The 25162-nt window shown below is 37.1% G+C and overlaps 1 protein-coding gene across 1 annotated transcript; it reads left to right on the forward strand.

Annotated features, from left to right (window-relative positions):
* Positions 1–1617: 1617 nt before the first annotated feature.
* Positions 1618–24879, forward strand: EIF3E (eukaryotic translation initiation factor 3 subunit E). The gene is made up of 13 exons (XM_066564408.1): positions 1618–1748; positions 3437–3551; positions 6484–6601; positions 9817–9859; positions 10330–10434; positions 12420–12545; positions 13882–14006; positions 14744–14870; positions 16740–16841; positions 17493–17602; positions 22983–23085; positions 23539–23673; positions 24717–24879. The coding sequence occupies exons 1-13, from the start codon at positions 1659–1661 to the stop codon at positions 24753–24755; spliced, it is 1338 nt and encodes a 445-aa protein (XP_066420505.1). The 5' UTR covers positions 1618–1658; the 3' UTR covers positions 24756–24879.
* Positions 24880–25162: the final 283 nt, after the last annotated feature.

Consider the following 25162-nt stretch of genomic DNA (forward strand, 5'->3'; position numbering starts at 1 on the left):
TGGCAAGTTTGAACAGGCCTTGGTAAAACCCACACTGTTATTATGGGAAAAATAATACAGGAGGATAATTTTCACCATTAGAGATTATCTATGCCATCAGTGATAAGTAGGTATCAAGGTAAACAGTATCTACAACTACTATGAAAAATACTAACCTATCTTGCAGATAAAAAGGGATTCTTTCTCACAGATTATGTTCTTAGAAAGATATTATTAATACAAAATTACACATATCACAGACTTATATGGAAGTATCACGTGAAGAATTACTTCATTCACACGCATACTATTTTTCCCTTACAGGGCATCATTAAGATACAATGAAGTCTTACCTCTAGAAACCAGCCTGTCACATCCTTAATTCTATAGCCTTTACATCTTTCTGTTAAGGTGGGGAGAACATCACTAGCTGCCTGAATAATGGCTTAATAAGTGTTATGACCTTCTTATTGCTCACCTCTCATTTACATTTAAAACAAACCATCCAAGTCTAAAATTAACCTGTACTATAACTATACTAACTTGCTATTCCACATGAACAACTATTGTAGCTACCGTAGACATAGTCTGTAGTTATGTGAATCACTAAACAAATTATTATGCTTCTGCTCATGAAAGGAAAAGTTTGTTAATGACAAAGGTTTTAGTCATGCTTTATGAGAAGAGATGAGGCTTGTCTTACTCAACTCAACTGTGTGTCCTGACAAAAGTCACTAGAAAACTTACAAAGTGTAACAGGAAAAGAAACCTTTTATCTTTCTGATGAGTTAACACGGTGAATCACAGAATCATTTAGATTGGAAAAGACTTCTATGATCTAGTCCACAATTAAACCATGTCGCTAAGTGCCACATCCAGACATTTTCTAAATACCTTCAGGGATGGGACTCAAGCACTTCTCTGGGCAGCCAGTACCAATGCTTCTTTACAATGGCTATAAGGAAGCTATAAGCAAGCTATCAGCAGTATTACTGATTCTTCCATTTCTGTTGCTAAACTCAGCAAATACATTTCTGCACTTGCTTGGAGTTCCCTGTGTAAGCCATTGTTCAGCAGCTCCCCATCTGGGAGCCTTTTTCCATCACATGTGACACAGTCTTGCCACGGAGAGCTTGGAAACATGGCCAACATGGACCAACCCTTAACAAACTTTTCACTTGGTGCCAAGGACAGTTTAGACCCCTTTTCAGATTCTCACTACCAGATTAGCCCGAGATCAAGTCAAGCTCACGCACGACGCACAAGGTGTGGGGGCTGGACTCACAGCTCACAGCTCTTTCGGGAGATGTTCACCCCTCCGAAATCCCACTCTGACCCAGGGTGCCCAAAAGTGTCGCCGAGCATTTGCTCACGCGCTGCACCGGCGCCTTCACCCCACGCAAGCGCGGCCCCCACACCGCGCGATCGGATCGGCCCCGGAGCGGCCCGGGCGCCGGAGCGGGGAGGGGAAGGGGAGGGGAGGGGAAAGGGAGGGGAAAGGGAGGGGAAAGGGAGGGGAGGGGAAAGGGAGGGCGCGGCCATTGCCCCATCCCTGGCTGCTGGCCGGGGCGCTCAGTGCGCAGGCCCCGGTTTCCCGCCGCTGGGGGGCGGGGCCGCGCAGGCGCAGCGCCCACAAGAGCCGCGTCACGCCTCTCCCTTTCCTCTGTCCCGGCTCCAAGATGGCGGAGTACGACCTGACTACCAAGATCGCGCACTTTTTGGACCGGCACTTGGTCTTCCCGCTGCTGGAATTCCTCTCTGTCAAGGAGGTGCGTGTCTCTCCTAAGGGTGGGGAAGCTGGCTGTGGGAGCGGGAAGGTGGTAGGCCTTGCTGCTAGCTGCCGGTGCTTCCTGTGGGCCTGGGTGCGCCGCGGCCGGGGCTTCCTCCCGTGGGCCTGGGCGCTGCGCGGGCCGAGCGCGGCCCGTGGGGGATTTGGAGCTTACCTAGGCAGGAGCTCGAGGCTCCTGTGCTGCGTGAGTCCAGGGGCGAAGCGTGTGGGGCTGCCCGGACGGGAACGGGAGCAGAGCCGAGAGGAGGCCTGAGGGAGCCGCTCCTTGATCGCGCCGCGCAGCGCCGCGGCCCCTCGCTTGCGAGGCAGCAGGGACTTCCTGCACTTTCTCCTTCTTCGGATTTGGCGTAGTATTTTTCTCTTATCTATATTTGGAGAAAGGAGACGTCAAAGCTCTCCCTTGCAGCCGCAGTCCCCGGGCGTGGGACACCCTCGATAGCCCCGCAGCCGGCTCTCTGGGCGGTCTGTGGGGTTAGGCCAGTGATACTGACTAATTTTAATTTGAAACCCATGTCATCACGAATTTGTGTTGGAAACAAATATAAATCCCTTCTGGAGTTATCCCTTGTGGGTCTTCTTATGTATATTTTTAAGTTATATTGCTACAAAGAGCATAGCAATGCTGGAGGATACCTCAGATGAGTACTTCACATACTTTAGACTAAACTCATCAGTATAAACTATTTTAAAATGGGAGCGAAATGTGTAAAGTTATGTGAGTTTTAAATTTAAAGTAGGTGTTATTTTAGCCTTCAGATAGGAACTGTTGAACCGTGCTTGCTAACTTGACCTTGCCAGCTGTCATGTCTCTAGCATGGGGAGTTTGCTTAATGCCTCTCATCTTGGGGGCATTTGTGCATAAGCATTTTTATGTCAGCTGAAGTTAATTAAACAGTTAAATTTGTGGTGTTAGTTTTGAACAACACAATGTTCAGAGCTGAATTAAACTTTTACAGATTCTGTATCTGAGATGTCCTCAAATGTGGCATGGTGAGTTGTAATACAGCTCTTGTGCAAATATGTTTTTGAGGAATGTACTGGATTTGGCCTTCGCCTACATCTTCAACGTCTAACAGCAGTTTGCAACTCACTGATAAATTGTGGAATATGAACTCTAAAAAAACAATTTGAAAAGTTTAAAAGTACACATTTGATTACATAGCTACTCTAAACTTGTTTTTATGCTATAGACCTAGCAACATATTTAAGAATAATTTGCCATACAATTAAATTGTGAGTTTAATCCTATGCATCTCTTCTGAAATCCACTTTAAGTGATTTAACTAGTCCTCACTGCTCAGCATTTTATTTTGTGGAAAGTATTCAGTACTTTGAAAGAAAAGTATGATTAAGGTTCTTTAATTTTTTAAATATGTGTGTAATTTTGCAATAGGAATTACCATTTCTTTTAAGAGACTAGTAATAGTTACTTAACTCCTAATTAGCTTTTGAAGTACCTATTTTGGTAGATAGCAGGAAATATTTGATATTTTGTCAAAACTGAAAATGCAGAGAGGCTTTTTGTAAGTACTCTTAATGGTAGAGCAGTGAGATTTGATACTTAAAACAATTCAGTTGTACAGAAGTCCATAAACTGTGCCATAAAAGTAATACACAATATGAATTGAAACTTCAACACTATTCAGATGTTAATAATTGCTGTTTCAGATATACAATGAAAAAGAGCTGCTCCAAGGAAAACTGGATCTCCTTAGTGATACCAACATGGTGGATTTTGCTATGGATGTGTACAAAAATCTTTATTCTGATGAAATTCCTCATGGTAAGCTGCTCATTTATATGTAAAGCTTGTTTTTCAATTTTTCTGTCTAACATAATAACTGGTGGTAATTGCTTGTTGTGTACAGCTGCTGGAGTGCTGTTTAACTTTGGCATTACCAAAAGGGTGCACAATACTAAGAGAAACAGAATGCCCTAATCCTGAGAAGTTTGGGTTTGTTGGTCTGTCAGGAACTTAACCTTTGAGTGACCTCTTAAGTATTTCAATGCTGATTTGGTAATTTCAAGCACTTTAAAGGTGTTTCACTGCAACTAATGAAGGTGTAGTAGCTTTTCATCTCTCAAACACTCGCATAATGATTTGGTGTTATTTGGTGACTTTCTTTAAAGCATCCAGTGTGTCAAGACTAGAGTTGCATTCTAGGTAATTCCATTAATTTATCTGACTGTGGCTGATTTTTAGAGTTTGAGAGACTTTTCTTAAAATGTGTGTTTTCCTCAGTTTTGGCAAAATAAGAATTGCTGCTTCTCTAGGAGAAAATAAATTTAAGATTATAATGAATGCGATCTTTTACTATTTTATCCATGATTTTGATAACTTCTCTGTTTACTACTTAAATTTCTATCATCTGGAGGAGCATTTGGGAATGGGGAGAAAATAGGTAATCTAGCTTTGTCTAATTTCCATTCTTCAGGGGTGTTTTAATTTTAATCATTTTTTCCCAGTTCTTTTTTTATGGGTTGTGTGTTTCATTTTGTTCTTGACCTAGTCTTTCAATATCCACTGCCTTCCTATTTCTCCATCTGTTTTTCGTGTTGGTGAATTCCTCACCTTTTTCTTAGCTATTGGGATGACAGTCTTTTTTGCCTGCATCTTAAGAGGAAGAGACTTGGATGCTGTTGCTTTCTTCCTCTGGGTCTTGCGCTTTTCAGGCTCTTGAAGCTGCAGAGATGGCCACTCTTCTCTTTGGAAGGGGAGAATTAATAGGCTTATGGACATGGGAGTCAGTGTTCTGACTTAGTCTGTGCTAGCATTAGGTGGGCATTGTTATGGGCATGTGTACTGTGACATGTAGTGAGAACCAGGGGGTTTCACTTCTGTCATCTCAGAAACAGTTGTAATAATAGCTTCACCTTTAGGTTACTTAACAGTTCTACTGATCAAAAAAGTCAGGCTGCATCAAGGCTATAAAAAAATCTCAATGCTGAATAGGTATTCCTCTTTCTTTCCCTGCTTCTGCCTTTTTAAACTGTTGAATATTACTGTTAGCAGTAGTAATTAAGGAGTAAAATACTCAAGAAGTAAGCAAGACAAGAATAGCAACTCTAGCAGACTGCCACAAAGTAACTACTACAAATGTCTTCAGAATTCTCATCATAGCCAGTTACTTAAGCAGATTGTCTCAGAGTATAACTTCATAAGCTCACAGCTGCAAGAAAGTTGAATGAATTTTCTCCCTTGGAGAGTTCTGCCTTCATGAAAAATCAGAAATTCCACACTTGTTTGAAAATACTATAAGAAAAACACTACATCTCTTAGGATTCTACCTTATCATTTTGGCAGGTTTTTTGGGGTTTTTTTGGGTGTTTTTTTTTTTTTTTACAATGACTTACTGTTGTTTGATTTGTGGCTTTTATTCAATTAACATAAGCAGAGCTAGTTCTTTCACACATTGTTCATGGTGCTTGCTTGCGCAGCTTCCTATGCAAAGGCCTTAATTCTGAGATCTTTCTGGTATGTGTCATCTTCTTGTAGCAGCACTTATCAGAATGTGTGCATGGACAGGTGGTTCTTACTTGTGGAATTGCTGGCATCATTAGAAGCTTACCCTGTCCTTTTCCCCTGTTTAAAGTACTTAAAACTAAGTTCACTTACACAGTTACAGTTAGAAATGTCCCTGCACGATTTATAGTTGCTTTTGTCTTGTCTTCCATGAGATCAACTTACAATCACACACCCAGGAGATGTCGCAGGAAAACATTTTCGTATTCTTAGTAAGTCAACTGAATGTTTTACTTTCATCTGTTTCTTCTTCCTGTTTTATAATCTCAAGAGTCAACTGCAGGTGGAGATAATTTCTCCTTGTTGGAACACTTCCTGTCAGGCAAGTTGTTCTCATATTTAGGTTGGGTCACCATTATGGTGTTAGCCACCTTGGATGTCCTGTTCAAATATCTCTGTAGTCAAATCATGAAAGAAATCTTGACTCTGTTCACCGTGGCATTGAGTATTCTGGTACGTGGCTCACTTTCACAGTTTCCTGCATTTATCTCCTGGGATTTAGTCTTGGCTTCTCTGATCCCGTGGGTTTCACATAGCCAATGTCAGGGTGTTCTTTCTGTTTTGTTTTTTTTTTTTAATGTGTACACTTTTCTAAATTTTAAGTCTTCATTTTATTGCGTTACTAGCACTTGGTGAGGAATTTGGGGTCTGTGTAAAATAATCACCCTAAAACTCTTAGTTGAATTTCCTAACAGTTTTTTTGTAAAGGACTTAAAATGTTTTCATTAAGCCCAGAGTGTTCAAAATTGTAATTTTGCAGTTTGAGCTGCTTGAAGTTTCTCCTGCCAATTTTTAGTTAAGTATGCTCTAATTGTTCTTTCAGAACCTTATCGTCAGTCAGAAGAAAATTAATCTTCGTGGTATCACTGGATTGTTTACTTTTTTACAAGTTTATTTGGAATAAGTGAACTTAGTTTAAGGTTGTTTCTCCCTTAATGGAAGCCTGAAGAGACCTTGTCTAATACAGATTCTGCTCCAGCTGTACCCGCTCTCTGGCAGCCTCCACTCAGGAGGAAAAGAACCAAATGTTAGGAGTTTTTACTAAGTTACAGAATAGTTATACACAGCTGGGTTTGAGGACAGGTGAGGTAGGAATTGGGAAGATGTGTGCAAGTGTCAGCACCATGTAATTACAGGCTGGTTCATGTAAAAACTTAAAGCATTATATTAAAGTCTTTTTGTTTGTGTTCAGCTTTGCGTGAGAAGAGAACAACTGTTGTTGCACAGCTGAAGCAGCTTCAAGCTGAAACAGAACCTATTGTCAAGATGTTTGAGGATCCAGAGACTACGAGGCAAATGCAGTCCACTAGGTAATTTCTACCGTAATTTGTCAGGATGGCTTGTTGGTACCTCTCAGGTGTTGCTGCTGGGAATGCTTTCTGTGTAGTAACTGCAAGAAAGACTTTATTTTCATATAGTATTTAAATAGTGCTTGTGGTCAGGTAGGTGAAATTCCTGGACACAGTTTACTCTTTTCAGTGCTTTTCTCTGTTGTGCAAAAGACATCTATTGTTTTAATGTTTGTGAATCAGCTTGTTACAAGTGACAGTCATCATCCAGTGCAGTCCAATCACAGGTTAATTTTTGTTTGGCTTTGATCGGCTTTAGGGTTTTTTGAGAGAAAATACAGGATGAAACAATTAATATTTTCTTTTCTGCCTTCCAGAAAAGGTTATGGAGTGTCATATTAGTCTGGGAGGCCTGGTGGATGACCATCCTTTCATCCTCAGAGCACATATTTCTTCAGGGTCTTCTGTCCTTTTCCTGCTTACTTTCTCCACCCCCAAACTGTTCCAACTTGTTGGTGTAAGGTCATGCTCAAGTCTTGTTAAGATGCATCCAATTTTTTTTTTAATTTTCTTATGGGAAGTAATTAAAGTAGAATGAGTTTGTCTGCACATTGTATCTAAGATCTATCAAAGTTTCACCATGGTTAAGCTTGAATTGGGCTCTGTAGGAAAGAATTCAGCTGTAGTCACTGAGGAGTAACTCTGCCTTCAGCAGAGAGGTGGGCAGGTATTTGTTTGGCATAAATTACTCTTTGTTTCCTTTAGATAGGAATCACTCTTACTGCTCTTGTAAATGTGTCTGGAAAACTGGAATAATAATTGGATCCCTTCTTCAGCCTTACCTGCCCTAAAATTTTAAATAGAGCATACTGTATGAGACAGAGAACCTATGGCTTAACTTGAATTTGAAGGTGAAGCCTGCACTTGGGTTTATTGTTGGCAATCTTTGTGCATCCGCTGATACTGTAACATTAGGAAGACTGTAACATTGCTTCTGGAATTTCTTAGAACAGTATTGAATGTACAAACTCTTCTTTCTAGTTGGCAGAAATCTTCTGTATGAATATACCTTTTTTTTTTATGAACAAACTTCCTGAAGAATATGGGTCCCTCAATGGAGAAGAACTTGATTAAAATCTACTCTGTTCAGATACACATTATCATCCTTTTTTTCTTGCCTCTGTTCTTTGTTCCACTCTTTACATTGTTTTCATAATTTGTTATAGATCAATTTAGATTTTGGTCGGTGCAGAAATTCTGAGGTGCAGTGTATTATGTCTCAAAGCACACATGAAGCAAGATGTCAGTAGGAATCATGAAATCTGTTAGCTTTACAGCACGTCAGGAGAAGTTTTTCTATCCTGATACCATCAGAGCTCCTGGTTTTAAGCTCCTGCTGTAAAGCCATTTTTAACCAAGTAAACTGCCTTTGCATCTGATTTCAGAATGGATGTTCATTTCAGATAACTACATAAAGAAAAAGGAATTGCATTTGTTTATGACTTCTGATTATGCAAAGCCAGGAGTCACTTGCTTTTATAGATATAGCTTTGAAAGGGAAAGTCTCAGTTACTATGGCAATTGAGCCTGTCTTAAAACTAGATTCAATTAGAAACACTAGATGTTCAGTTAGATTCAAATCTAATTGAATATACAGAGGTCTTGTCCAATTCTTGCTTTGCTTTTAGCCAGTTTTTTAAATAATAATAATTAGCCTAGAAAAATGTTACTAAAATACCAGCATTTTGTGGGGAGTATGCTGTTACTTGATTTTGATTCATAAAAGTTGGTCAATAGTATGGACTTCAAATTGGAAATGCCTTGTTTGGGAGCAAGAGAGACAATATAGTCAATAAATGCATGGAATATAACTTGCCTAATGCTAAAGAATATTAGCCCTACTACTCATCTGCAGCAAGTATTGGTTTAGAACTGGTATGTGATTCGTGTTTGTAAAATATCTGGAAACTTCACAGCTCAGAAGTTTTGGTTTTGGTTCAGGAGTAGTTCTAATCCAGATTATTGGGGTTAGATAGTAATAGGTAGAATTGGGCTGAAATATGTCCCATCTGTCTAGGCCTGAGTAGTGTGCTGAAGATAGTAGAAACAAGTTCTGATTCTTTTGGGAATTTCTGCTGGTAATTTTAAATCTGTATCAAATTCAGATAGCTGCATATTATTGGGACTTTAGATCATGACTTTTGATCCATGATGGCACTGTTTGGAATACCCAGCTCTGGGAGAAAAAGAGTAAAAGAGATTTTGCAGGTAGAAGTTCTTTCAAGAATAACCCAAAACATTTTACTACTCTAAGCAACTGTTGGAGGACATTGACTTAAAAATTACAGAGAGTGATAGGCAGTATTCCTCATCCTCAAAGTATGTTTTACTGTAGCAAATCCATGAGATTATTTAATTGCTTTCAGAAGTATGATTGAGGATTGTCATTCTTGGCTCACTTGGCAATTTTCCATTTCCCTGTAGAATCTTGTACTAGAAGTTCTAATTAAACTCAAATCTTTGCAGTCAGATGATTTCAGAGTAAATGGGAAAATATTCTCTCTCATACCATTTTTATTGTATCTTTGTCTCAGGGAATTTACAGCTTGCCTCCTGGAGGCTTAAGCTTCTCTTTCATATATGTAATAATGCTTGTTCTTTTAGTATTAATGTTAAATAAAAAACAGTCTTCAGAGATGTGATCACATGAATATAGAAGTTGAGAACTTAGTAGTATGATCATGATTTATGGTTCTGTGTTCTGCACTTATTGGCTGTGGTAGAGACCCACTCTGTCTCAGTGCTAGCAGGGTAAGTTCTACTTCTATTTACTTTAGTCTTTGCCATTTTTCCCCATCTCCTATTAAAATCAAGGTTGTCTAGAGTAACTGCTTTGAAATTGGAACGTGAGAGTGGGAGGAGCTCTAATTCAGAATTTAACTTTCATACTGAAAGCTAAGGATGCTATCAAATTTAAAACAACTTTCCACTCTTAACTGTAGTTATTGTTGCAGGTGGCATTCATTACTTAAAATTTGAATAATTTTAAGATTTTGAAACTGCGTGACACAGTAATAGATGACTGCAGCTGCTTTTGAACAAGTGGAAGAATTTTATGTCAAATTCATGCTCACTTTTTTGTGTTTTACCTTTGAAATTGTGTTGCATTGTGTGGTGTTGCATGGTGGCTATCAATTTATTTTGTAAAAGCAGTGCTTTCTATCCTTTTATTATAGAGATGGTCGGATGCTGTTTGACTATTTAGCTGAGAAGCACGGGGTAAGTGTTATAGCTTCTGGAATTCAGTTCTGTGTATGTCCACCCAACCTCCCTCACAGCTGACAGTGTTTTGACCAAGTATGGCCAAGCATTTTGTCCTGTCTCCTGTCAATGTAGCTAATAGGTGGAATTCCTAATGCTAACATATTTAAGCCTTTGAACTTTTAATTTTTATAACAAAAAAAAAAAAGCTTACAATTAATGCTGGCTTAGTAACTTAGATAACTAAGATAACTTGGTAACTTAGATGGGCTTTACTTTGTAATGCAAGCTTTCACCTTTTTCTGGTATTGGTATAAACTTTCATTCCATGGCATGGATTGAGAAAATAATAGTTTTCTATTGTCTTTTCCTATGTACAATGTCTTTTGAAAAGCTACAGATTTCCAGTTATACTCTACCATTAAAATGAGCTTGTGACATGGGTTTTTTTCCTAGGAAATAAAAACTTTTATTGTATTCCTTTTCAGTTTAGGCAGGAGTACCTAGATACACTCTACAGGTATGCAAAATTCCAGTATGAATGTGGTAACTACTCAGGAGCTGCAGAATATCTCTACTTCTTTAGAGTTCTGGTAAGTTTTCACTGGTTGTTAGTTTGGGGCTTAGTTTTTTTGGTTTGTTTATTTGGTGTTATTTTCAGCGAAATACTTAAACCAGTAAATTGTCTATATTCATTCTTAGCATATAATACTTCATAGCTTTTTGAGGCAATTACTGTATGCCAAAGTTTACAGTAATGGTTAATAATCATCACTATGGTTCAGCAATTCCATTATTTTCAAGTAGAACTCAGAATTGTTCTTTGAATTTGTGTGTCTTGTAACATTTAATTATATAATACAATGAAGGGGGGAATACTTGTTTTTAAGAATACTTGATTTTGTGCACAGATGTAGTCAACAGCAGTGAAAAGCTTGCAGGTGGGTTGAATGTAATTGCTGGTAATAGTGAACTGCCAGCTTCTTATCTGAACTCTGATCTGTCCTCTCTTGAATTCTGTGATGGATTTAAGAGTATAAGTCATCTCCCTATGAAATGTAGACAGCTCAGATGATAAATGTTGAACCAGATCTATCGTCTCTGAAGCAACTCTTTTCATCTTGTTGTAATTCATATCATTTGTTACTGGTGGGAGTGAATTTTGAGAATAAAGATTTGATGTCCTGTAAGAATCCCAGCACAGTAAATTTATTGTTGGTGGTCAGTGAATATGCTGCTTTACTAACAAATGGAAATTCAAGGTAACTGCTTGAAAATCCCAATAATGTAGCTGGAACAGCTGTGGTACCTAAAAGCAGTTATTGTGAACAGCTACCTCTAATTAAGTGATTTGGAACCAGAACAGAGCATGTGAACCTTCTCAACTCAGTATCTACTAAACTGGCACCTGGGTTGCCTGGAAGATACATTGCTCGTAAGTCAGTATCTCATAAATTTGTGTAGTGATTGTTGAAAACATGAAGTGGTTCATACCTTGATGCTCTTCCTTGCTAGTTTGTATTCCCATCTAAAAGTAATCTTAACTCTCTGAAATACTGTTAGAGTAAACCACAAAAATTTCTGTAATTGACTGTAATTAAAGAAGAGAAATTGGGAAATGTATCTTTAATCAGAAGAAAGTATGAATGAGTTGAATTATAAGTCTAAATTTTGATGCTAAAGGTGACTTTCAGTGTTACAGGTCCTTTTTATGTGCCAACGGGGGAAGTAGGTTTGTGGGCAACTGTCCTTAATTCTTCATGCCGTTTTTCTGGGCATAGCATTATGTTCTTGTATGTCAGTAACCTCAAAAAATGGAGTACTGATTTTTGTGCTGATAATAGCTTAGTGTAAAACTTTTGTTACTGATTCTGACGGGAGAAGATTTGTTTCAAAGCCCTGTGTGATGAAACATAGTCTGTGAAAGAGCTATTGTAACCAGTCTAAGAGCAGAATTTGACATTGTGAATGGCATAGTGCAACTCATTCCTGTGTAAAACTAACACAGCTTGACCTCAGAACTACCCTTCCAGGGAACAGGTTCAGTGGTGCCAAGTTCCACTGGACATTGCTGTAACAAGTACAGTTCTGGACAAGGCATTAGCAGGAAGAGTTTGGAATGCTAGCTTTTTGAAGATGGTTATCTACTATTATGGGTTCTTTAGGAACTTGCCTAGTAATAACTTTGTTTTATTAGTTTAGAAGCATTTGTTGAATGGTGAAACAAAAAAAGAAAACCCAAAATAAGTTTGGGACCAGTGTGTCATCTGGTGCTCACCCATTTTTAATTTTTTTTTAACTTAAACTGCAGCATCACAGATCTTTGTCTTTTTTGGACAGGATTTCCTAGTTTCTGTTTAAGAAATTTTACTACTGGTTTGTTTTTTTCCCATGTCTAAACTGTTTCTCTGAAAAAAAACCCTACTTAATTTGGAGAGTTAGGCCTATGCAAAATTGGTATCTTGTAAATGAAAAATACTGCCAGAAAATACTGTTTGTAATTTTAAAAGTAAGTAATAATTTTTAACAATAATTTCGAATACTATGAGTGTGACTTTGTTGTTATTGTTGAACATAGGTTCCAGCAACAGACAGAAATGCGTTGAGTTCTCTTTGGGGAAAACTGGCATCTGAAATCCTGATGCAGAATTGGGATGCAGCCATGGAAGATCTCACAAGACTAAAGGAGACAATAGATAATAATGTAAGTAAAATCTTGGACATCTTAGCAAGGTGAGAGGTTAGAGGTGTTAGTACTCAAGTTTTATTTTAAATTACTTGCAGTCTTATTTAGGAATAGGTTACCATCTTTTCACTGGATACTTTCTTATTGGCAGTGGGAAAGTCGAAGGATGTTAGTGAAGAAATAATAAAACATTCTTTTTCAAGTTGCTTGCCTCTTAACACCTTAGGTTCTCATCTGCATTTTCAAATATATTTCCAATAAACAAAAAAAATCTTAAGGATGTGTTTCAGGCCGAGGTATCATTGTGTGAAACTGCTGTTTAAATTTCAGATGCTTGTACTATTCATCTGCTGGAAGGAATAGAATGCATGTAAATAAACCATTTTATCTGATGAAGACAGTGCTTTTGACAGATATTGCAATCAGCTTATATTTGGAAACAGTTTTCAGCTAATTCAGCTTTCTTAACAAAGCTCTTCTGAGTTCAGATGAGTACCAAGAACTTAAGGGGTGAGTGGGGCTGCAGTACTAATTCAGAGCAACTGATGAGATTAGGGACCTCTCAGTCTTCCTCTTTGCTTGTGGAGCTTCACTGGCCATGTCAGAGATGTGAAAGTTTCACTTTCCTGAACCAGAGTCTTGAGAAAACAGGTGTTTTCTGTCCCCCAGTCGTTCTTTGTCTGTGTGGCAGATAATTAGTGTTAAAAATTTTTCTTCTGTAATTTTGTTGTCTTCATGATTCTCTATGGTTATAATAGACTACTTGACTTGTTTATTAAACTCCCAAGAATTTTTTTAGGATTGAATCAGAGCAATTTGTTGTCATGCTCTTCAGAGGGAGGATTACTTGCCATGTCAGTTCATCCTCAGTGTGTTGTTTTGCAGTCTGTTTGAAGTGCTGTTGAAATTTGGAGCTAATACAGGTACTTGGAGCTGAACCCTTGTTTGTCCATTATCAGCAGGTTTAAATAAAGATAATTACCTTTTTTTTGGCTGAAAGTGATTATAAAGTTTCATTGTTGTCTGAGAGTTTATGGCAAAAAAAAGAAAAGTCCTGAGGATTTAGAAAGGAAGTAAAACAGAAAAGGTGAAAAAGCCAAGTAGTTACTCAGATCACATCTGAGGAGGGAATACAAGGAATTCAGAATTAAGAAGGGAAGTAACTTAGGTTGGTATGGTGGTCTTGGAGAGCTAAAATCTCTGCTTTTACCGTAAAAAATGCAAATTCAGGAAACAGTTTGGAATATAATATTGGAAAAATTATCTTGCTTATAACTTTCAGTAGATTTGTCATTGAGATGACAAAAAACATTGTGCTGTGTTTGACTTGAGCCAATGTTACATTTTCTCCTAGTCTGTCAGCTCTCCACTGCAGTCTCTTCAGCAAAGAACATGGCTTATCCACTGGTCTTTGTTCGTGTTTTTTAATCATCCTAAAGGGAGAGACAACATCATTGACCTTTTTCTCTATCAGCCACAGTAAGTTGTATTGTACCATCTTGGGGGGGGGGGGGGTGTCTTTAAATCAAATTGAAGGCAAATGATAAATATGCAAGCTTGCTGAGTTTGGGGCTGCAGGGTGAAGGTATTGTTCTATTCTGATTGTAGAAAGCTATTTCAAAAGATTCTTGGGAACTCCCAGACTAAAAATGAAAATTGAAACACTGTATCTATTTGTGAGAGGATTGAAGGATTGACTTATATGTAGATCTATTGTTCTTTGTTGCTCCTTTGAATGTTTTCTGATAGCTTGATACTTTTCTCATGTTGTGGCACCCAAAACTGCAACCAATACCCAGATGAGGCTGCCCCAGTGCAGAACAGAACAGGACAATCCCCTCCCTTGCCCAGCTGGTGATTCTGTGCCTGATGTCCACCAAGACACAGTTGGCCCTCCTGCCTGCCAGGACACACTGTGATTCACATTCAGCTTGTCGTTGACCAGGAGCCCCAGATCCCTTTCTGCTCTCCAGCCTCTGATTCCCCAGTCTGTACATAGATCCAAAGTTGCCCTGTTCCAGATGCAGAATCTGACACTTGCCCTTGTTATGCTTAATACAGTTGGTGATTTTCCAGCCCTCTGACTTCTTTGTCAGGCTCTCTCTTCAGGGCCTCTCTGCCTTTGAGGAGTTGAGAGCTCCTCTCATTTTAGTGTCATCAGCAAACTTCAGTATACCTTTGAGTTTTGAATCTTACCTATGTTTTTTTCTTTCTAGGTATCTCAATGCAATTCAGACAATGTGCCCACATATCCTCAGATATTTGACTACTGCAGTCATAACAAATAAGGATGTTCGTAAACGTAGACAAGTGCTGAAAGATCTAGTCAAGGTTATTCAGCAGGTAAGGACTGCAGTATCTGATATATTTTGCCTTTTTTTAAGAAGACTTCATTATAACCTTCTTCTAGTAATGTGTAATTTTTTTCTCCTTTCATGTACATGTCTGCTGCATGTACACATACATGCAGTAGAGTATGCACGCCATTCTTACTTTCTGAATTATTAAATACTGAAAATTCTGTGAGATGTGAAGTGGCTTTGGATCTGATTCTTTTTCAACTATATGTACAGTAAATTGTTGTATGAATAAGAGTTCTTTCTTACATTTCAAAACCACTGAATTGTGTGTGTTGATTTGAATTCACATGCATTCTCTTGAAAATGGTTCTGTTGTCACAGTCTCATGAGGATGGAGATACAGAGAAGAGCAATAAAAGAGTTGCTTGGTAGCAGTGAACAGGGGTTTAAGGCCCAGATTTTTATATGAAATCACCAAACAACTTGTATATAAACCAATGCACTTCAAATGCTTGATAATCTTGTGAGTAATAAACATTGTATCTTTCTGTGTACATATATAAATATGACAGTGTAGTTATTATAGGCTAGTAGTCAGTTATAACCACTTCAGGCATTTGGAAAACTACCTATGCAAAGCACAGTCAATGCAAAGATCACATTTTAGCTGCAACTTAATCTGTTTTTAAGCATTAGTGCTCACAAAAGGTACCATAAGCAATAAATCAGTGGTAAGTCTTGTGACTCAGCTTTTATCTTCATCTAAAATCTGATTGTAACATTGAGCTTTTAATATAATATGAATTTCTAATACTTGAAGTAAGTAATATGTTACAACTTCTTGCTTTTGTTTAATCTTGCCCACCATTAGGGTATTCCTTTTGAAAATACCAAATCGGGCTTTGGTTTTGAAATCACCTATCAAATTTCTTAATACTCCTCTAACTCTGTATGATTCATGATATTAAATGATGATGTGGTAGAGGTTTTATAGAAATAAAACTTGAAATAACTTGTGGTGCTGCTTTACTAGCAGTAAAAGATTGTTTATACTTGCAACATCTGTGCAAGTATTGAACTGATAGGTGTGCAGTCTGTTTATTGAAATTGAGAGACGCTTGTTTGAAGACCATTTTGCAAATAATGGTTAACAAGTGCAATTCTGATGTGAAAAACATGTATAGAACTTAATTTTAAATCTAAATAATGAGTTTGTAAGTACAGTTCTTTGGGGAAGGAAAAAAACAGCTGATCCAGAAAGAAAAATATCTCTTAGGAATTCCCTTAATCTGTTGATTTTACTGTATGCTAAAGCAGATACTGATACATACTGATTTAAGCTGTCTTATAATATGCATTAGAAACCCTTAAGGGGATGTTTGTTACACTTGAATTTACACAATTGTATATAGATTTAGCGTTACCTTTCCCTGGTAATAGAGAAAGTTGAGTACTTCTGTAATACCAAAATAATTTGAAGTAATTAGTGTATAGAAAGTAGCATTTTTCTTAGCTATGTTGTCTATGAAAATCAAATAATTGTTCAGTTTCAAGTATGAAGGATTTGGTGTTGGAGTCCTCTTTGAAATCAGAATTTAGGAAGACTATTCTATCTTATTTTATGAAACTCGGAGGTTTGATACAAAGACAGCTCTAATATCTTGACAGTTTCCTAGCCCAAAGGTTGCAGCATTAAATGATGAAGGTGAAACTACACCTCTGGTTATTTTACCAGACTATAGGGAGGAAGCACATTTATGTAGCTTTTTTATAAGAGGAATTTGGAAGTTCAGGGTTTTTTTTAAGGTGATATATGGGCTTGTTTCCACTATTAATTTTTTAAGACTATAAGGAATACGTGAGCGACCACGTGGCCTTGATTTCTGATGTTGTTCCCAATTTTTTTTAATAGGAATCCTACACATACAGGGACCCTATCACAGAGTTTGTGGAATGCTTGTACGTTAACTTTGATTTTGATGGAGCTCAGAAGAAGCTGAGAGAGTGTGAAACAGTAAGACTTAAAATATTTATAAGACTCCTTTTCCTTTAAGTAAAGACCTCTAAAATTCACAATGGTGTTTGATTACATTGCCAGCGTTTTCTGATAAACTTAAATTCATGAGTGGGTGGTGTTGGGTTTTATGACAACTCATTTTGTAACACATGCGACTTACTGTTAAGAATATAGCTTTAATGTTATTAATGTTATATTTAAGAAGTTCTAGAAGAAGAAGCAAATAGGTAATCATGCATTTGGCTGAGCTTCAGGTGTTCCATTAAAGTCTGAGAAATGCTTGAAGAAAAGCTCAGATTTGCCTTTTGTTGTGAAAGATGAGTGGGGAGTCAAATTTTGTGCTGAAAGTATCTTCAGTAGTTAAGGGCAGCAGTAGAGTTTGACCTTCAGTAGAGTTGCAACCTTACTCTCTTCTTGAGTCAGACCTCAGTGATCACTTAGCATGCAATTTAAATTTAGTAAGATGCTGAACAATGAAAAATATTGTTTGCCCATAGCTTTTTTTGCCACATCTTTGAACATAGCAATAATGTTTTTAGGTATACTGTGGGCTGCTCGTAGTTATTGGGATTATTTACTGGCAGTGTCTGCCAGTACCTTTCTACTCACATGTTTGCTCTCATGTTCCCTTTCTGCTGACACATGCAGGTGCTTGTGAATGATTTCTTCTTAGTGGCATGCCTTGAGGACTTCATTGAGAATGCCCGTCTCTTTATATTTGAGACTTTCTGTCGCATCCATCAGTGCATCAGCATTGGGTAAGAGAATGTCTTCATTCCTCAGTTCAGAAAATCGGTCATGGAGGGCAGTTTGACAAACAGTGCAAACTTCAGGAAGTATTCAGTTGTCAGGTAAAATCCTAACTGAAATCTCATTTGCCTAGTATTCTTTATAGTTTTATAAATCTAATGTGATGTACTTGAATTATAATTATACTTCAGAATTTAATTATTGTGTTTAACTTCAAAACAACCTTTCTCTACCACCCCTAGCCCCCCCAGACAAACAGTACTTTCAAGCTAAAACTGCTATGGTTTTAAGTGGGATCTCTGCTGAATTTATATTAATTTATAATTAACTTTCATACCCAGTGTCACGGAAGTCCTAGTGGCAGTACCTCATTTGGGCCTCAATTCCACATGTTGAGATAGAGTGATAATATTAAGTAAATACAAACTCCAAACACAACAACTGCTTAAATTTATTTTTATTTGGTAGATACCCATGTATGTCTTATAGATATGTTCTTTGAAATTTATTGAATCACATTGCCTTTTTCATTAATTAAATAAGGAAACAGTGGATTTCATTCCCTGTGACACAAAGTGATTCAGCTGTAAGAATTGTTATTAGCAAATATGTCTGTTGGTTATTCAGATTTATTTTATAAATACAGGTTTTTCAAATGAATCAGCTCTGATGCCTCTTATATATATATATATTTAAAAAACACTAAATGGGATGATATTATGTATGCTTGAGATCTCTTTCGACTTGGCCTTTGCCCACATTTCCCATATTTCCATATCCTTAAATTAAAAAGAAGGAAGTGAAAAACTCTGAATGCTAAAAAATCTCACTGACAGAGAACAGTGCAGAGATCTTTGAGACAGGAGAAATGAAGGCTGTTGAATCGATCAAGTTCAATGGAGTCTTCTTACTAGCTTGTATCCAGAGCAAATGAGTGCATCTAGTCCTCTGAGGAAAGGATTTAACACTGCCTGATTTCAAAGGAAAGGATTTGAGAGAAAATTGTCTTAATACTGCCAACTTCTTTGAAGGATTGCTTTTTTTTATGAATAGATATAGTTGGAAAAAGGACTGAGTCTTAATACTTTTAATCTTTAGTCACTGGGTGATGTTTGTCTTCATTGCCTTTGGAAAAATTTTTATCCTTTGTATCAGCTTAAAATAGAATAGTGGCTTTGATGTAGAAGGGAAACAGTGAATTTGAGCATTTTAGTCAGCTCTTGTGTATTGGGTTTAAGCATACAGTCCTAATAGAAAATGGAACTGCATTCTGTGAGCAGAGCTTTTCCATACTTAATATTTGTTTTTATAAGAGAGCTAATGCTTTGTTTAAAATCACTTTAAGCAGAAGTACTGCATGGTTAGGCATAAAGGGGGTTTGAATAAGTATTTGGAAAGAAAGAAAGAAAAAACCCCGTATGTATAGTGGTCTTGAAAGATGGGTTTCTGGGGAACATAAAATCCAATAGTGTCTTGCTCTTTCGTAAAAATATTTTTCATGGTGTGAATACTGCACATTTTCAAGTTTTCAATGAAATTAGGTGTTTTAAGCTTTTTTAACAAGAGACTAGATGGCTTTCTAAGAAGTCTCCTCTTACCTGACTCCAGTCAATGAGCAAAGACTCTGCAGTGTGTATGTTAAGAATTTTTCAAGTCTTGTATCAAAAGATATTGATAAACTGTGGGCAACATACCAATAATTCATTATGGCAAAAATTGCAAGCTCTATCAAATTTTGTGGTAGGTAATTGCCATTTATTTTGTTTTTATTACTTATAGTTCATATTTTTTGTGCTGTGTGTGATATTTCAACTTCGGGTATGATAGAAAATGTAGTTGGCTGTCCTTGTTATGTGTGAGTAATTCCTAAATATAGATAGCAGTGTCCTTTCTTTATAAGCATTATAATGTGTTCTGAGGCAAGTGATAGATTTGGAGTTGAGACATTTATCTCAGAGTGACATGGATATTTCTACCACATACCCCTAAGTTAATTGCACATGGAATCAGTCATCAGTAATGAGGTGGTTCTCAGTAGGTCATTGTGTGTTTAATGATGGATATCAGCCTTAAATTTCTTTGCAAGCTGTAACAATGATTATATTTGAGCTGATTAAATTAGGTTCATAATTATTTCTTAGTGCATTTGAATTGCTTTTGAAGAAATTAGCCAGTTGAAATGAATGTTGGGCTGAGACGTAGTTCTTGCGTTTTCTTGTTCACAAGTGATTTCCACTGCTAATCCTGGAGCAAAAAACTGAATGATTGTAACACAGTGCTTGATGAGTACTGCTTAGCTATTCAGAATGATTTTGAAAACAGTAGGAAACTTCCTTATATTTGCTTTGTCAGTTGTGACTTGAAGTTTGCACATCCTAAATCACCCTGTGATTGGTTTGCTGTTTGAAATATCATGTTTATCAGAAGTAATAGATGGTTATTTGCTTTAGTTTAGTCTTTGATATGCCTGTATTTAATTGGAGAGCTGAATATGCTTCATTCTTCTTTTGTACTGCACATACAAGAAAACTTTATAAGATGGGCTTGTTCATATATGAGCATGTGGGGAATTCAGCTTGCCTTTTAAGTAAATGAAAACTTAACACGAGCCCTAGCATGACCCAAATAAGTGAATTTTCTTCTAAAACTAGGGGACAGAAATTATTTAAAAGTCTGCCATTTGAAATTAACTCTAACTTGATATGGTAGACCATTCTTTAAATTTTAATAGTATTTCATTATAATTTACTTCATTTTTATTGAATTATATCAGGAATCTTTATAAACAGTGGTAACCTATAATGCAAATTGTGTTGCATCCTTTCCTTAATATTGGTGATGTTAATACATATTTGTAAATCTAAACGTGTCACTATTACTTCAGCTGTCAAACTTGAATGAAGCTAAGCTGTATTTTATATCTCAAGAGCTTTAAATACATGTTCTAACTGTGATAGGAGAATAGTGGTGTTTGTTACAGAATTGTAATCAGGATAGATCTTCTGTGCTTTTGGCTCTGGAAAGATAGCGAATACTTTTTTGGTCATGTATGTTAGTTTAACATAGAGGAAAATACCTCTATGTTATACATCCATGCACTTTGGGTGGTCCTGGCTGCTTCAGTGTAGGCTGCAAGGAGAGACTCTTAAGAGGGAGTCCAGTTGCCCCAAGTGCTAGAGGATGGTCATCTCTTGTCAAAGATATGTTAAAGTTCTAGGTTTTTAATAGATTTACTCCTTATTCAGTGGAAGATACTTGCTACCTAATAACATCAGTTGTTTTATACTAAAATTTAAACATTGTGTAAGTCTCAAAGCTACAAGATGAGATAAAACAGATTTTACATCCTTTTTACTCTGTCATTTTCATTCACTGATTTTCAAGTTTTCCAGATACACGTGCAGGAAAATAATACTTGTGTAGTGTTACTTCTGTTGCGTTGCTACATATATATTGTATGTTTGTTCCAAAACACTTTTTAGTTGAAAAAAATCCACTTCTCAAGCAGCTGAGCTAGTAGGAAAAAGTAGATATAATAGAAAAAGGTAAAATTATTTGCTAGTAACAAATGCAAAATACTTCATAGTTTCTGGCTTGGAATGATTCTCTAGACATATATGCCCTCTTACCCTCTAATTACACGAGGACTGTGTTATAAGGAGAAAGGAGATTGTAGGTGCTGTAGATTGGAAGTGATCTGGTTTAATCCTGTGAACCCAGCTGCAGCTCTGAGCAGGTCCCACAGCAGTATTCCATTATGCTGCTTAGTCAGGAATGCACTAGTAAATCCTCCTATCTCCATGAATGGAGGTTCCACACTGTAATCCCAAAGCTGGGTTGCTTGATCTCCAGTGTAGTGGCAGTAGCCTTTCTTGTGGTCATCTGGAAGGGAATTTACTTCATCTAAATCTTACTAAGGCTTTTAAAAGAGAAATGTGAGAATTATACTCACCCCCTTGTACTTTCAGTTTAAAATGCGTTTAGTTTCAAGTCAAATGCTTAACATCACTGATTAGGGGTAATAAAATTATTGTACTTTTTTTGTATTAAAGTGTCTCATGTTCTGTCCAGGTGACTGATAATTCCACAAAAATTTCCATGCCTAATGTCTTCTGCTCTCTTCTGCCTTTATAATTGCTCATTCAAACTCAGATTAAAAGGTCTACTGGAACAGTAGCAATTGGAGTTGGGTTTTACTTCCCCTTACTTTGCCAAGTTCAAACACTTGTTACCCATTTGTTGTCTTATTTTGCTGAAGTCATTGTAAGTTCAGTATTTTAAGTTACTTTGGGTTTTTTTTTTTCCTATTCACTTCATGTTTATCTGTGGAAAAAATGGAATTTGCCTTTATAGTTGGGACAAAGGTAAGAGATCAAGACCTTATAGGAGAGACAACTGTATAAAGAAGTGTATGTAGAAGTCCAGTCAGGTTATAAAGTATGTTATAAAGTAGTTACTTGATGCAAATAATCATCAAGAAAAAAATCACTTTTTCAGGTGGAGAAAAAGATGTTTAGGCAAGATTCTGTAAAATGGTGAGAAATTGACCTCTTGTGCAACTCAGTGTAGTCAGCTGGCTTTTTAGTCATTCCTGTAGCCTTTACCTCATATTTCTTACCTTAGTCTGCAAGCTGATGGAAGAATGAGTGTTACTAATGCCCTGTATGAGCCAACTGCCAGCAGGAAGCTGGAGGAGTTAGCTGGAAAGCCACAGGAAGCACTATTAGGAGGAATTATTCCTGGACAAGAGTGCATGTTTGATTAAGAATTTTCCTTTCTCTGTTTTCCCCCACCTTCCTTCCTTGAAGTTGCAAGAAGTTCTAACATAGTGCATCTGTCATATCTTCTATACCAAGCTCTGTCTCATCAGTCTTGTTCCTGAACTTTGGAGAGAAATTTTCTTATTAAACATATTTTTTCTACTAGGTAATCTATACTTTCTTGACTGCTGATTGCATTTAAGTAAGAATAAAATCAGTTCAGTTGACTTTTTTTTTAATAGTGGTGGTGGTTTTATGTTATTAGTGAAATTACTTAAATGACAGTTTTTCAAAGAATGTTTGTGTAGACAAGGTTTAATAGGAACATAGGAAAACTGTGCAGGACAAGATTTAAAAGCAGTGTGGTGTAGTTCAGAATGAGTAAGAATACCCTTTGGGATATGAATTTCTTATTTGCAGTGGGGGTGGGAGATGGGCAGAAGAGCCTGTATGTAATTTTTGAGTCATTTCAGTCCAATTAAAGTAAGCTTCCCAGCTATGCAGTATTTATTGAATCTTGGACTGTGCCATATTTTGTATTGGTTTGACTTCTATTCCATAGTCCCTTGTTATGTTTACCAACATCAGAGATTTTATTTTGCCATTTAATAGGTTGTTTATCTTTTAGTATGTTGGCAGATAAACTAAATATGACTCCTGAAGAAGCAGAAAGATGGATTGTCAATCTGATCCGGAATGCGCGATTGGATGCCAAACTGGATTCCAAGCTGGTAAGACTGCACATTGAGTCATGGACTGGTTTTTGTTGAAGGACCCTAAAGACTGTCTAGTTACAATCCCTCTGCACGGATACCTCCCACTGTACCAGGTTCCTCAGAGCCTCATCCAGTCTGGCCTTGAGCACCTCCAGGGATGCAGTACCCACAGTTTTTTGTTCCACCCTCATAGTAATCTAATCTAAACCTGCTCTCTTTTCATTTTAAAGCCAGATGGATCCAAGTGAATTTGTTGAGTTTTTCATTAAATTTCTTTTACTTCATGGGCAAAGAAAAACAATAGAAATCAAAAACTTTCTGTTCCTGGATAAACTGTAGTGGATTTCATTTATTGTGTTTTGTGCTTGTCTGTAAGATCTGAGAAAGTTCTGAAAGCAGAGTATTACAAGCAAAGATCCTTGCATGCTGAGCAATTGTTAAATTTGTTCTGTCTTTGCTGGGTTTTAGGGCCATGTAGTCATGGGCAACAATGCAGTCTCACCTTATCAACAAGTGATTGAGAAGACCAAAAGCTTGTCTTTTCGTAGTCAAATGTTGGCTATGAACATTGAGAAGAAGCTGAATCAGAGTGGTAGATCTGAGGTCAGTATAAGTTTTGTTTTTCTGAATTCTTGCCTTTTTAAGAGATAATTTTCAGTATAATTCTTAACCTATGCCTTAATTCACCAGGTGTGCCTACTCCTAGTTCTAATACTAAGGAATTATGTTGGAAATTACATAGTGACCACAAACACAGTGCTTCTTGCTTTTTTTTAGCCTTTCTGTTCATCATTAGATTTTATTCTCTTGCGTAACTGTTTCTGTCATTTGCCGCTCTGCTTCTTTTAAATGGTCTCCTTCACCACTAGGAAAGGGCAGATTATGAAGTGTGACACTTATGAAAGTAGTTATAATACTTTTCCAAGTGAGTTGTACTCAAAAGTATTGTAGGAGTATATGTGGTATTGAAAGGAGAATGAATGGTGCTCAAGACTGGAATATGGAGGAAGAATTGTGCAAAACCCTAACTGTTAAATCTGTTAAGTGAAATTCTAGAAAATGTAGTTGTCATTGAAAGCTTTAAGTAGAACCAGTGAAAATGAGAAAATTGGCTAGATCATCTGGTTTTGCTTCCCTCCATATTACAATATGAGAAGCTCTGTGAGGCAGAACAGCACAGTAATGGGGGTGGCTCTGAGGCCCAGCTGTACATCTTTAACACGAACAAAAATCAGAACAAGCTACGCAGGAAAAGAGCTTAAACATTATAAGTTTTATTGTGCTTCCTCAGTGCTTGACTGAAATACTGGTGGAAGTTGAACAAGTAGTGGTCAACCGTTTTATTCTGTTAATGGGAAGTTGTGGTGAAACTTGTGTATCATTGCTTTCTTTTAAAAATATGGCTGAGAAATTATTCCTATATTTATATTGGGATCTTCCAGAACTTCTCCTTTTTGAAACTACTGGCTTGGAGGACTCTAGCTGTACAACTCAATTACAGTGTGTGTGTCAGGGATGTGAACACTTGGCTTTAACCTTATAGGGTATCCTTCATTATTAGCAACATTCCCACTGTTTCATGTGTTATACATTTCAGTAAGTATTAGGTAATATAGTAATTTCTTCTAATCTTTATTCATTTTTAGGCACCCAACTGGGCCACTCAAGACTCTGGATTCTATTGAAACACTTCTACAGTGGGGACAAATCTGTTTATTTGACTAAAAAAGCACATAAATATGTAACCTTTTTGAGAAAAGTAATTATGTGTTAGCGCTTATGTTATTGGAATAAAATTGGCTACTTTTATCAGTCTGTGTGTCTTTGATTTAAATAGATTCCTATGTTTTATAAGGACTTCTTAACATAATAGTATTCTACGGCATTTTTGACCACATATTGCAAAATTTAGGATGTCACTTGTGTTAGGTCTGTTTGTACCAAAGGATGTTTTTGCTCTCTGGGTTGAGTTTGGAAGCAGGAATTTATAGATTTCTTCTTACCTATTGCAAATGTTGCAAGTTAAAAAAATTAGAAGTGTGTGGAACAAACAAGTAGACCATGTTTGAACATGTGGCCAAGCCAAAATCTT

Source organism: Molothrus aeneus, chromosome 1 (assembly GCF_037042795.1).
Source record: "Molothrus aeneus isolate 106 chromosome 1, BPBGC_Maene_1.0, whole genome shotgun sequence".
Classification (NCBI taxonomy): Eukaryota; Metazoa; Chordata; class Aves; order Passeriformes; family Icteridae; genus Molothrus; species Molothrus aeneus.

Coding starts and splice junctions, on each gene's coding strand:
- EIF3E (XM_066564408.1), top strand. CDS start 1,659: ATGGCGGAGTACGACCTGACTACCAAGATCGCGCACTTTTTGGACCGG. Junction 9,860..10,329: donor ATTTAGCTGAGAAGCACGGG/GTAAGTGTTATA, acceptor ATTCCTTTTCAG/TTTAGGCAGGAGTACCTAGA. Junction 14,871..16,739: donor TAGTCAAGGTTATTCAGCAG/GTAAGGACTGCA, acceptor TTTTTTTAATAG/GAATCCTACACATACAGGGA.